At 37.2% G+C, this 14,174-nt stretch overlaps 1 protein-coding gene across 14 annotated transcripts in view; it reads left to right on the forward strand.

Moving 5' to 3' along the window:
- The window catches only part of DTNA (dystrobrevin alpha), a 385,407-nt gene that overhangs the window by 257,671 nt on the left and 113,562 nt on the right, over positions 1-14,174 (forward strand). For all 14 annotated transcript variants that reach the window (XR_010021503.1, XM_063077106.1, XM_063077108.1 and 11 more), the window contains one exon: positions 32-112. Coding sequence is in view for 13 of the 14 variants with exons in the window: in XM_063077106.1 (XP_062933176.1) it covers positions 32-112 (81 nt within the window). In the remaining variant the exon portion in view is untranslated. The remainder of the gene's footprint in view (positions 1-31; positions 113-14,174) is intronic.

The following is a 14,174-nucleotide window of genomic DNA, read 5'->3' on the forward strand; positions in this document are numbered from 1 at the left end:
ATACCATATGTGTACTTTTTCCCCCCACTAGGGGCTCAAGACCTGGATCGTATCCGACTGTCCACCTACAGAACAGCCTGCAAGCTTAGGTTTGTTCAGAAGAAATGCAATTGTAAGTATGTCGGTTATTTGGACTAATTACCCTTTTGAATCCTATAGTTATATTTGTTACTACGTTTATTAAAACTAGATTTTCTCACAAGTACTGATAAAAATATGTTTACACAACAATAAAAGGGATATTATGATATACAAATGGTAGAGAGACTGTTCCTAAGTAATTCTGAAGTCTGAATTACTCTTAACTACTAAAGTATTGAAATGGATGAGCCTCTTAATGTATACACGAGTATAATCCTGCCCTTGGAATGGTTTAAGTCTGAAAGGATGTTTTTCCTCTTTTCTCTAACTTTGGTATTGTAAATGCTTTGCCATCAGAATGGTTTCTAAGAACTTTATAAAATATGAAACATTAAATCCTCCTTATATTTGTATTTCCTTTACAAGTATAGGAAAATGTTTACAAGCTCCTGGGAAACTAAGTTTCTTTCTGAAACTACAGTATTTGTATCAGAGTATTAACTACATTTGTCTACATCAGTCAAAAGTAAGATAAAAACAAAGGAACTTGCTTAAAGAAACAAAGAAACGTGCTTCAGATTTTTTCCAAATTTTAAAATGTAAGCAGCAAGCTACATCACTAATCACGAGCAGTTTTACATTACCTGCTGATCAATGCTTCCATCATATCACCACATTCATTTTCTCTTGGAAAAAAAATTTTGCTTCATAATTCCTGTGCATGAGCTACTTTTTCTCTTTTTTGAAAACTGACTATAAAAAGTAATAACTGTTCTCATTTTCTAATTAATATTGGATGTATTTTTTAAAGTTCTCCTGAGTATGTACACATAGTTCTTGAATAACTGGCATGGGAATTAATCTCTTGGTGAATGTAGACATCAGCTGTCTCCACATGCTTACCCTCCTAGAGTCTCCAGCAGGTGTTTCCCAGGGCCCTGGGCAGGCCTCCCCAGCCCCAGGCTTCTAGGCTGTGAGAGCTGATCATGAGTGAGGGTGGGCAGTGTGCATCTGTTCCTCAAATGGCTCATCTACAGCTATTCTCCTGCTCCAATGGCTAAAAATGGGGCTGAAGTTGGGAGCAAGAAGGGAAAGGAGAAAAAACATAGGTTGGTCAAACATCAAATATGTGTTTTGACTCATCAAATATGTGTTTTGACTCGTCACTATAGAAAAACACTACAGATGTTGGAAAAGAATTTGTGAATGTATTCGTAGCCTAGGGTATTGATGAGTCAATAAAAGCACTTTCAAGAGTTGGTGTTAGGGGACAAGGAAAACGCTCCAGCAGAAGTAAAGTTCCCCATGTCCCTCATCATGCATATTAAAACAAAAGGAAGAATCTCCATGCTTCCAGCAGTGACAAGTGATGAAGTTCTCCCACATTCTTACCACTTATTACCACTCCAGTGGCCCTCAAAATTGAGGGAGCAGGGTAGAGGGTCAGAGTGGAGTCCTGTTCCCCTTATACCTTTGCCAAGTAGAGCCTTATTTAGGCTCTTTTCAGTAGAGCTAAGGATTTCCAGAAAGACTACAAAATGGTAGGGAGGAACAAAAACGTAAGATAAAGAAAAAAAGAAAAAAGACTCCTAGTGATTTGGCAACGCTGCAGCCAAGATGACATAGAGCACACGCTGTGTCATCCCTAACTGGGGTGACAACCCCTGGGCCTTATCCCATTTTTCCTATTCTCTAAGAAAGGCCCTTCCTCATTCATGGGCATCTCCCTTTCCTTTTTCTGGTTTTTTTGTTTTTTTCTTCTTTTCTTCTGTCCCTCATCCTTATTCTACATCCAGAATTGTGTCTCAGTCACACTGACCCTCTTGGAAAACGGTGGGGATGATGTGATGATGACAGTGCACGTCTAAGCGAAAATACAACCTTCATACTTGTCCAGTGGTCCCTCGGGGTGTCCATTCATTTACCGCTGAACTTAGTAGGTACGTAATGAGCTCCTACGGTATGTTCAGCACTGTGCCAGGCACCAGGGATCGCACAGTGGTGAATGAGATGCACCCTGCCTTAAAGCTATTCAAAATCTAACTGGATAGATGGTCTTTTAAGCAGATCTATAAACCAGTGTAGAAGTGTAATGATAGGAATATGTACATGGTGTGTGTGAGCCCCAGGGAGGCAGTACCCTGAGCTGGTGGCATGGGGACCAATGGGAGGACATCTGGGCTGAGTCTTAAAGAATTAGTAGACATTAAGCAAAGAAGTCTTATTTGTTTTTCAATTTATCTTACAAAACTCATGCATTTAGCACGGGAAAAGATATTACATTCTATACAAACTGGGGAATGTTAAGGCTCAAGGAAGAGAAACAAGCTTATTTTGATTGCTTTATGTAGCTTCTTTTTTAAGTTATTTCTACCTTGATCAGAAACATTAAATGCAAGTACTATATGTGTGTGCTGAGATTTTCTTCCTAACAATAAATATAACAGTTGTGATGTTCAGATGTGCTTATGAAATGCTAACACAATTGATTTGGGCTTATCTTAATCAAAGTTGGACCCTTCCTTTTAGGAAATTAATTAACCAGAAGGAGGAGTGTTCACAGGACATAACATTAGTCAACTTTGAATAACATCATTTTAGCCTGCCTTAAAACCTAACCCACAAGAAATTATGGTACCTTATAGTAGAGTTTTACCCTAAAAGAAATTTCAGAAATTTAGTTAGCGTATTTGTAAATACATTACTTTATTGGAAACTCTCTTAGACCATTTTGAGCTACTATTTAAAAAAACATAATCTGGGTGGCTTATAAATGACAAACATTTATTTCTCCCAGTTCAGGAGGCTGCAAAGTCCAAGATCAAAGCACAGACACATTTGATGGACCAGCCTTCTGGTTCATAGATGGTACTTTCTCACTGTGTTCTCACATGGTGGAAGGGGCAAGGCAGCTTTCTGGGGCCTCTTTTATAAAGGCACAAATCCCAATCATGAGGGATCAACCCTCATGACCTAATCACCTCTCAAAAGACCCCCATCTCCGGCTTCCATCACATTGGTGATTAGGTTTCAACATATGAACTTGGAGGAAACACAAACATTCAGGCCACAGCAGAAACTCATTGTAATATTTACTGCATGTAAATTAGTGGATCTTAACTAAGAATAGGTTATTTATTTTTACGTCCAGACCTCATTTACAGGTAAAATTGATTTTGTGTATTAACAAAACTAATTTTAAAAACTACATAATGGAGGAAAAAAACATAAAAACTGGCACTTGTAAAGTCATCACCTGAAAAGAATCAATATAGTCTGGATATAGCATGGAATGTATAGATTTTTAGATTTCCTTTTTATCTAAATTCAAATATAATAAATGTTAGTTAATTCCCCTTAGTCTGTTCCCCACAGCACTTGCCTTCTCTGTGGGGTTTGCCTTATAGAACCTCAGATCCTATGGCTGACATTCATGTTCATTCCTTTTGACACAATTACTGATGGAGGCTGAGAATAACCAACTCCCAGTGTCTAAAAGGACTCTGAAGAGAAGGCCAGAAAACAGTGGCCCATGGACTAAATGCAACCAGCATCTACTTTTGTATGACCTAAGAATAACTTTACAGATGGATATTTGTAATCGATTTGATAATAGAGAACACTACCTTGTAACCGCAGTTAAGCAAAATATTATCCCCCCAAAAAGAATTCCATTTTTCTCATTGGTAGGTTAGCATTAGTAAAAAATGTACTCTATTATTATAAGTTTAATTTAATCAGTAAAAATGTTGTGGAAATCCTTTTTCTCTCTTGTTACGTATGTGCCTATATAATACCTTTGATTGTGTCTCTTGGTCCACAACAGAATGTTTACCAATCCCTGCTGTTAAATAAGGATTATAAGAAACTCATCTCTTTTTTTCAGGCAAAAGACTTTATTCTTTCAACTTTTCTCCATAGGGTCTATTTTTCAAATTGCTTCTTCGCCTTATTAATTCATCTTTGGACCCTGTCATACCCTCCCTCCCCATGACATAACCAGCACATTCCTCAATAGAACAAAAGAATGAATGTCTCTAAAAATTAGGAGATACCAAGTTGATTATTTTATATTCTAGGAGGAATGAGACAGAATAGGGAAAACAAATAATATTCCAAATACTCTCTTCTAATCACCAGCTTTCTCTTTAACTTCCAGATTTTTTGGTAATTATCCACAAAAAATAAACATCATATAAACTGTGTATAAGCATGCATGAAATAGCAACATCTCAGTATTCATTTTAAATAAGTAACTGTTTCCTACTAGAACATTATTTCTTTGGTCAGCATTGACATTGTTAATGATCCAGATACCCTTTTATGTCAGCAGATCTTTTTTCAGAAATTTGTTTGGAGTCAATGAAACACAGCCTTAAGTTCATGAACAACAAAAGGCAAAAAGAGAAATAAGTCAGAAATATCTAATCCCTTCTGTTCAATAGTGGGAACAAAACTAAGGAGGTAAGGGGATACTGTATCTCACACCCACAGCAAACATTGCACTACCTCTTAGTCCTGCTGGTTACAGCCTGAATTTCCTTTCTGCCAGTCATAGCTACTAAAATTTAATTAAAATTTTGTTTAAAAGAAAAAAAGGATAAAAGGTTTATAATTATATCTGGGCTGTCTAAGTTTCTCAAAATATCCTTCCTCTAGTAAATGAAATATTTTTAAAAGTATCCTTCATCCAGATATAATTTTAGTTCCAACACATGCTTTTTTCTAGGTTAATGTCTCTAAACTTCTTTCAGGATTTCTTGTGAACCAAAAAATACAGTTATCTCTTTACCTAAATGCTTCTATATCACTGCAAAATTAATCCAAGTGAGTGCCATAAAACTTGTAGGTCCTGAATAAATATTCTATGAAGGAATGAATATGCTCCTGTAGATCCATTTTTTCACCAGCCAGGTGAGATATATTTTTAGTAGTACATACTAATATTCCACTCATATTTCTTCAAGCTTCTATGCAAGTATATTTCTCCTCCTGGCCTTATTTTTATGTTTTTATTTTTATTTTTTATTATTAGCATATTCATTATTACAAATTGTAATCTTTCTTTGTGTCCTTTACCCGGCCTATCGCTCTTCAAACCCCCTCGCTCCTTTTCTCCATCTCTAGTATCCTTAGTTTTATTCTTTCATTCCTAAAGTACAATGTATTGTTGTGATCTTTTCTTTTCTTCTTTCTCTCTCTCTCTCTCTCTCCTTTCTTTGTACCTAGTTATGACTGAGCACATGTGGTATTTTTCTTTCCTTGTCTGGCTTATTTCACTTAACATAATTTTCTACAGACTCATCCATGTTGCTGCAAATGGCAGAATTTCATTCTTTTTTATGGCTGAGTAGAATTCCGTTGTGTATATATACCACATTTTCCATATGATCCAGCAATCCCACTACTGGGTATTTGTCCAAAGGAATGGAAATCATCATGTTGAAGGGATACCTGCACTCCCATGTTCATTGCAGCTCTATTTACAATAGTAAAATTATGGAACCAACCTAAGTATCCTGACATTTGTAAATATGTGGGGTTTTGGCTACCTGCATCAGTTTTCTACTGTTGCCTAGCAAATTACCACATATTTAGCAGCTTAAAGCAGCACATATTTATCATATCACAGTTTCTGCAGGTCATAAACCCAATGCAGCATGGCTGGATTTTTGGCTCAGCATCACACTGGGTTGAAATCAAAGTGCTGGTTGGGTTTGTGGTTCTCTTTCTGGGTCTTAGGATCCTCTTCCAAGTGCACCGGTTGTTGGCAGATTTCATTTCCTTGTGGGCTGTAAGACTGAGGTCTTCATTTCCTTGCTGGCTGTCAGCTGGGGCCACTTTCAGTTGCTAGAGCCTTCTGCGTTCCTTGTCACATGGCCCGTAGTCTGTTCAGAGCATAGGCATTTGCTGCACATCACAGCCTGCTAGAGCACATCTTCTCTGATTTCCCCTTCAGTGACCAGCTGGAGAAAAGTCATTACTTTTAAAGGACTCATGGGTTTGTGTCCTGCACACCCAGATGATCACCATATTTTAAGGTCAACTAATTTGGGATCATAACTTCATCAGCATTTTGATTGAAAAACTGGGAGAAGGTATGTGACACCACGGACCAGGAATTGGGAAGGACATGTTAGGATTTTGCCTACCAGGACATACTTTTCTATTTTCCAGATAATGACGTGTAAAACCTTGGGTGTACACATAAAGTTTAAAGTAAAAACCTCAGCCAAAAGAAATAGAACAAAAGGAAAAAGGAAAAAAGAAATGGGCATAAAAGAGAAAGATAGAAGGATTCTCCCTTGTCAAGGAGTCAGAAGGAAGAGCAGGAATATTCTGCTAGGAAAATAAGTAGCAGATGACTAAGCCTTGGAGCACAATTTATTGTTGCAAATGCTTTTGATACGTATTTTCATTCCTGATGTTGAATCATTCTAGACACTTGTTGAGAATAAAGAAAAGTTCCCTGCACTAGAATACAGTGTTCTAGAAGATTCCCTGTGGGGAAGTTGGCAGTGGCAGCAGAGCATAAACAAACCCATTATAGGTGCCTGTGTAATATGACAATGGAAAAATCTCCTCTCTGGGCACCCTGGGCCTATGGCGCAATTGTTTCCCCTTAATCAGAGCAAACCTCTGGTAGAGAAAAGCTATGATTTTAAAGTTGTGATGACAATTAAAGCTGCTTCTCCCCTTTAATTGCTTTTATTTTTAAGATCTTAAAGATGCAGTGTTTTGTTTCCTTGTTAGTATTTCTAGTTTTAGAGAACACTAGGAACTTCGTCCGCTCAGGCTGTTGCCAGTGCGCAACTTGTGAACTAAGCCAACACCTGTAAGCTTGTTTCTAGGCATCCGGATGTAACATACAACAGCTTCCTTCACTTTCTTCTGCTTCCACATTATACCTGGAAGCTATGCCAACTAAGCACTTTACTTTCACAATTTAGGAAAGAGCATCATCTATAAATGCCCCCAGTGAGTTGGAAAAGAGTGATACATAGAGAGGAATGTCTTTCAAGCTTCCCCAACCCTATCTAATAGGTGCCAAAACAAGATTCAATGACTCTTCCCTAGTGGCCTGCCAAGCCCTGTTCCTGGGAGCCTGCCTGATTGGCTCAGAGCCAGTCAGCAGAGCAATGAAGGGACACCCAGGTGTTCTCCCACAGCCTGGCTCTCAGGATCTCAGGTCTACAGCGCACATTGAGAGAAAACAGAAGACAGTCAGGAGGACAGGGATGGGAGAACAACCTCTCCCACACAACTGCTCCTGTGATTCTGCAGGAAAGTCATTCCTGATCTCACCTTGGTTCACTCTTCACTGAGGTTCTGTCAATATTTGTTACTGTTATTGGCAATCATTCATTTATTTATTCATTCAAAAAATAGGGACTGAGCATTGACTGCATGCCAAGCATTATTCTAGATCATGAAGAAAAAAGTGTGAGTAAAAAGTAGAACATTCAGAAATCCTTCCCGATTTGCGTATTCCTCTTATGCAAACTTTAAATAAATGCATAATTTATTTTAGCATACCTCTTGGGAAATACAGAAATTTCATTTCCATTATATTACTCTCACTCCTTAGAGATTAGAGAAATAGAGAGCTAGAAGTTAGTAATAAGGGGGTACTTCAAAAAGTTCATGGAAAGACTTGCATTGTCTTTTAATTCTATTTTTCCACGAAGTTTTTGAATTACTCTCATAGAAAAGTGGAAGGTTTTTTTCAAATAATCTTTTTAAAAGAGAGGTTGCTTCCTCAGTGATTGGTAGCAAGACCCATCAAGTTGCCTAAGTTATAAATCTGGGAGTCATCTTTGACCTCTTCTCCCAACCCGAATTGAATCAAAGTTTCATCAATTATACTTTCTACAGATCTCAGAAATTCATCCACATCTTTCTGTACTGACTGACAATACCTGGTCCAAAACACCCTGACCTGGACTACAGTCTCAAATGACCCCTAACATTTGCTGTCCCCTAGGAAATCCCATGCATAATCTCCAGGGCTGTGAATTTGATGGAATTTACTCCTGTGATTGGGTTGCATTATATCACACAGTTGACCTTAAAACAGGGAGATCATCTGGGTGGGCCTGACCTAGTCACACAAGGCCTTTAAAAGCAGAGTGTTTGGGCCAAGCCCGTGGCGCACTCGGGAGAGTGCGGTGCTGGGAGCGCAGCGACGCTCCTGCCAGTTCGGATCCTATATAGGAATGGCTGGTGCACTCACTGGCTGAGTGCTGGTCACGAAAAAGAAAAAAAAAATAGAAAGAAAAAAAAAAAGCAGAGTGTTTTCTCTGGCTGGCAGCAGAAGAGAAAGTCAGAGATTTGAAGGACCAGACCAGATTTGACTTGAAGATGGAGAAGACCACAAGCTCATCTCTAGATGTTGGGAAGTGCCTGGCTGACAGCCAGCAAGGAAATGGGGACCTCAGACCTACAGCCACAAGAAACTGAATTTCGCTAACAAAAACAACAGGCTTAGAAGCAAATTTTTCCCCCAAGCCTTTCAATGAGAACTCAGTTCAGCCAATACCTTGATGTGATCCTTGTGACACCCTGAGCAAAAACCTAGTCATGCCATGCTAGACTTCTTACCTATAGAACTCTGAGTTAGTAAAAGGATGTCATTTTAAGCTTCTGTTTGTCATTATTTGTTACATGGCAATAGAAAAGTAGTGCAACCACTCTGCTCTATGCAATAAAGAATGGACCTGCGCTCCAGTCACATCTATGAAAAAGAAAAATACTAAGATGTGTGTAAGAGAAGCTGGGACAAATACTTGGGTATGAAATTCAAAGAAGGACTAACACCAGATAGCCCTGAGTATTTAGGAAGGGCATAGAAACTCTTGCACAGCTGATGAGCTTCAGTGTTGTTTTCTGAAAGATTTTTTCCATCTCAAGTTTCCAAGTTCATTGTTCCAAGACGGAAAAGAAGGAGGCAGAGGCAGGATCTGGACAAGGAGTCAGAACCAAGGACAATGAAGGTGATGTTGCCGAACCTAAGTCCGCTGCTGCCGCCAAACAGAAACAAAGAACTCGAAAGTCAAATATTGGTGAAAAGGGAAGTCAGCTTTATTCAGAAAAACTGGCCTACCTGAGAAGATGGCAGGCTAAACCATCTCAAAGCCTCAGATTTATCAAGGGATTTTTAAGGAGGATGTTGGGGGAATGGAAAGAGAAAGATTTAGTAGGGAGTTAGCTTTTTTACAAGGTCTTCTTGCAGCTAGCTGACTCTTATCTTGCAGCTAGTCATGTGATTCCTTGCTGACACCTGTGGTCAGCTTCTAGTCACCTCTCAGAACTCTGCAAATCTCAAAGAAGAAATTATTGCTGTTTACATCCTCCACAGTGTCTAGCACACAGCATGCATTTAATCCATATTCATCTGTAGGTGGGTTCACAAAGTGTCTAGTGAGTCATGACTCCATGCAAGACATCTTACTGAGCACACTGAGAGACTTGGAGATGATTCAGACTAAGAGCTTCATTCACCTCAAGGACCTTGTCGATGATCATAAGAAACTTGATATGTACATAGCATATTGTTTTTCTAGTGGTAGCTGTTTGATAACGTATCTAGCCTTTTCTTTGGCCTAAACCCACATTTTACTTCTTTTTTTTTTTTTTCCTGTTACTCAAATTTCCCAGGCCTTTTCCAAAATCTTTGCTTGGTATAATCTGTACGATTTACTTCAGCATCTTCAAAATGTTCAGCAGTAACAAGAAATCTAAAAGCCTGGAATGTCCTATGAAGATTTCTCCCTTTCTTCCCCTTTTAAAGTCCCTCTCCCCAAAAATAACAACAATAATGCATCTTCAGGAATACTTAGATATCTGTCAGTCAGATAATGTCAGTTCTTGGCATTACCATTTGCATTTTAAAAAGGAAAAAAAAAAACAACTGGAGCAGCATAAGAAGAAAAATTCAGTATGAGATTTTCACATTAATTTAGGTTATCCTAGATAGTAATATTCCTTAGCATACAAATTCAGTAATAAAATAGCCTCAAGTGTAGAATATGAGTGTGTTCTATTTATTATAAAGCTTCTGATTTTGTGAATATCAAAAGATACACTCTAAAACTTTGCTGTATGAACTAATATCTAGCTTACTAGTCCCCTGAGCCAACTGTCATTTTCTGAAGGGGAAATTTTTTTTAAAGTGACATAATTATGGTAGTTGAGAAAATCAAATATAGGGAGCTGTTCCAGCTGCCCATACTGTTTTCCATACTGGCTGCACTAATGTACAGTCCCACCAACAGTGAGGAGTGTTCCCTTTTCTCTGCATCCTCACCAGCATTTGATATTCTATGACTTTATTGATAATAACCATAATAACTGGAGTAAGGTGATATCTCAGTGTGGTTTTGATTTTCATTTTATCTGATGCTTAGTGATGTTGAGCATTTTTTTATGTATCTATTGGCTATTTATATGTCTTCCTTTGAGGAATGTCTATTCAGATCCTTTGCCCATTTTTTAATCAGGTTCTTTGGTTTTTTACAGTGAAGTTGTTCAAGTTCCTTGTATATCCTGGACTTTAATCTCTTATCAGATGTACAGTTTGAAAATATTTTCTCCCATCCTCTAGGTTGTCTTTTCAATCTGTTGGTTGTTTCTTTTGCTGTGCAGAAGGTCTTTGTTTGATATGATTCCATCTGTTTATTTTTTCTTTTGTTGCCTGTGCTTTTGAGGTTTCACATATAAAGTCTTTGCCCAGTCCTACTTCCTGAAGTGTTTCTCCTATGTTTTCTTTTAGGAGTTTTATAGTTTCAGGTCTTATATTTAAGTCTTGAGTCGATTTGGGCATGTGATGAGAGATACAGGTCTAGTTTCATTCTTCTACACATGGCTATCTAGCTTTCCCAGCACTGTTTATTGAAGAGGCAGTCTTCCCCAATGTATGTTCTTGGTGCCTTTGTTGATAATCGGTTGACTGTGAGTACATGGATTGATTCCTGGGTTCTCTGTTCTGTTCCATTGGTATGTGTGTCTGTTTTTATGGCAGTATCATGCTGTTTTGTTACTATAGATTTATAGCATAATATGAAGTCAGGTAGTGTAATGTCTCTGGCTTTTTTTTTTTTTTTTTTTTTTTTTCTTTTGCTCAGGATTGCTTTGGCTATTTGGGATCTTTTCTTATTCCATATGAACCTTAAGATATTTTTTCTATTTCTGTGAGGAATGTCATTGGAATTTTGATGGGGATTGCATTGAACCTGTAGATCACTTTGGGTAATATGTACATTTTGATGATGTTAATCCTTCTAACCCAAGAACATGGGTTATCTTTCCATTTATTTGTGTCTCATTGTAGAGGTCTTTCACCTCCTTGGTTAAATTTATTCCTAGGTTTGTTTGTTTGTTTGTTTGTTTGTTTTGGTAGCTATTGTGAATGGGATTACTTTCTTCATTTCTTCAGCAGTTTCATTATTGGCATATAGAAAGGCCACCGATTTTTGTGTGTTGATTTTATATCCTGCTACTATACTGAAGTAGTTTATTACTTCTAGTAACTTTTTGCTGGAGTCTTTAGGGTTTTTCTATGTACATGATCATGTATGTCATCTGTAAATAAGGACAGTTTGACCCCCTTCTTTCCAATTTCGATGCCCTTTATTGCTTTCTCTTGCCTCACTGTGCTGCCTAGAACTTCCAGTACTATGTTGAATAAGAGTGGGGAAAGTGGGCATCCTTGTGTTGTTTCAGATCTTAGAGGAAAAGCCCCCAAGTTTTGTCCATTGGGTATGATATCAGCTGTGGGCTTGTCATATATGGCCTTTAGTGTGCTCAGGTACACTCCTTCAATACCTAATTTGTTGAGTGTTTTTATCATGAAGTGTGTTGGATTTTATCAAATGCTTTTTCTTCATCTATTGTAATGACCGTATTTTCTTTTTCCTTCATTTTGTTGATGTGATATATGACATTTATAGATTTGTATATGTTGGACCATCCTTGCTTCCTTGGGATGAATCCCACTTAATCATAGTGAATGATCTTTTTAATGTGCTGATGGATTCAGTTTGTTAGTATTTTATTTAGGATCTGCTCATCTGTGTTTATTAGGGAAAATGATCTGTAGTTTTCTTTTTTGTTGTGTCTTTTCAGTTTTGGCATAAGGTTAATGTTGGCCTCATAAGTGAATTTGGAAGTGTTCCTTCTACTTCAATTTTTTGGAAAAGTTTGATAAGAATTGGTATTAGTTCTTTAAATGTTTGGTAGATTTTGGCAGTGAAGCCGTCTGGTCCTGGGGTTTTCTTTGTTGGGAGACTTTTCATTAATCCTTCAATCTTATTACCTGTTATTGGTCTGTTTAGGTTTTCTAGTTCTTCATGATTCAGCTTTGATAAGTTGTATGTGTTCAGGAATTTATCCATTTCTTCTAGGTTTTCCAGTTTGTTCACAACAGTTGTTCATTGTAGTCTCTTATGATACTTTGTTTTTCTGAGGTATCAGTTGTAATGTCTCCTTTTCCATTTCTGATTTTATTTATTAGTCTTCTCTCTTTTTTCCTTCATTAATCTAGCTAAAGATTTATCAATTTTGTTTACTCTTTTCAAAAAACCTGCTCTTTGTTTTATTGATTCTTCGGGGGTTTTTTTGTTTTGTTTTGTTTTAATCTCTTATTCATTTGTTTCTGCTCTGATCTTTGTTATTTCTCTCCTTCTACTGATTTGGGGTTTGGTTTGTTCTTGTTTTCCCAACTTCTTGGAGTGTAGTGTTAGGTGATTTATTTGAAGTCTTTCTTCTTTTCTTCTATTGCTATAAACTTCCTTCTTAGAACTGCTTTGGCTGTATTTCATAGTTTCTGCTATGTTGTGTTTTCATTTTCATTGCCTACAGGAATTTTTTAATTTCCATTTTGATTTCTTCTTTGACCCTTCATTGTTTAAAAGCATGTTGTCTAATTTCCATGTATTTGTACAGTTTCTAGTGTCCCTTTTGTTGTTGATTTCTAGTTATGTTCCACTGTCATCAGACAAAGTAGTTGATATGAATGAGTTCAATTTTTTTAAACTTGTTGAGACTTGTTTTGTGACCTAACACATGGTCTATTCTAGACAATGTTTCATGTGCTGCTGAGAAGAATGTGTTCTGCAGCTGTTGGATGAAATGTTCTGTATATGTCCATTAGGTTCAATCAGCCTAGAGCAGAGATTGATTTTAATGTTTCCTGGTGAATTTTCTGTCTGGGTGATCTGTCCTTTACTTAAAGTCCCCAACTATGATTGTGGTGGAGTCTATTTTCTCCCATTAGGTCTAATAGTAACTGCTTTATGTAACTGTGTGCTCTGGAGCTGAGTGCACATATATTTTGAATTGTTGTATCCTCTTGTTGAATTGATACCTTTATCATTACATAATGACCTGTCTTATCTTTCTTTTACTTTCCTTGACTTGAAGTCTATTTTATCTAATATAAATGTAGCTACACCTGCTCTTTCTTGGGTTCCATTTGCATGAAATATTTTTTTCCATCTCTTCACTTTCAGACAGTGTGTGTCTTTATAGGTGAAGTGACTTTCTTGTAGGCAGCATATTGTTGGTTCTTATAATCCTTTGAGCCACTCTGTGTCTTTTAATTGGGGCATTTAATACATTTACATATAGAGTTATTATTGATATATATAGGGACTCATTACTGCCATTTTGTTCCTTTTTTCTGGTTATTTTGTTGATCTTTGTTTCCTTTTTTCCAATCTTATTCTCTTCCTTTGTGATCAAGTGGTTTTTCTCTAGCAGTGTATTTTTATTTCTTCCTATTTATTTTTCATGTCTCTAAGTTTTTGTATTATGGTTACCATGAGGCTCACAAGAAACATGTTATAGTTATAACAGGTTATTTTTAACTAACAGTGACTTAACTTTGATATCTAAGAAAAAAGAAAGAACCAAAGCCAACTCTATGCTTTGGTGTCATTTCCCCCCTGCCCCCCCCCCCACACACACACATACTTTTTGACAGTGTGTTGTTTCAAGTTACATCTTTTAACATTGCTTATCTCTTATATGGTTGTTGTATATATTAGTGTCTCATTATGTTTGTCCTTTAGTCTTCATATTAAGGATGTAAGCAG

Source organism: Cynocephalus volans, chromosome 13 (assembly GCF_027409185.1).
Source record: "Cynocephalus volans isolate mCynVol1 chromosome 13, mCynVol1.pri, whole genome shotgun sequence".
NCBI classification, from domain to species: Eukaryota; Metazoa; Chordata; class Mammalia; order Dermoptera; family Cynocephalidae; genus Cynocephalus; species Cynocephalus volans.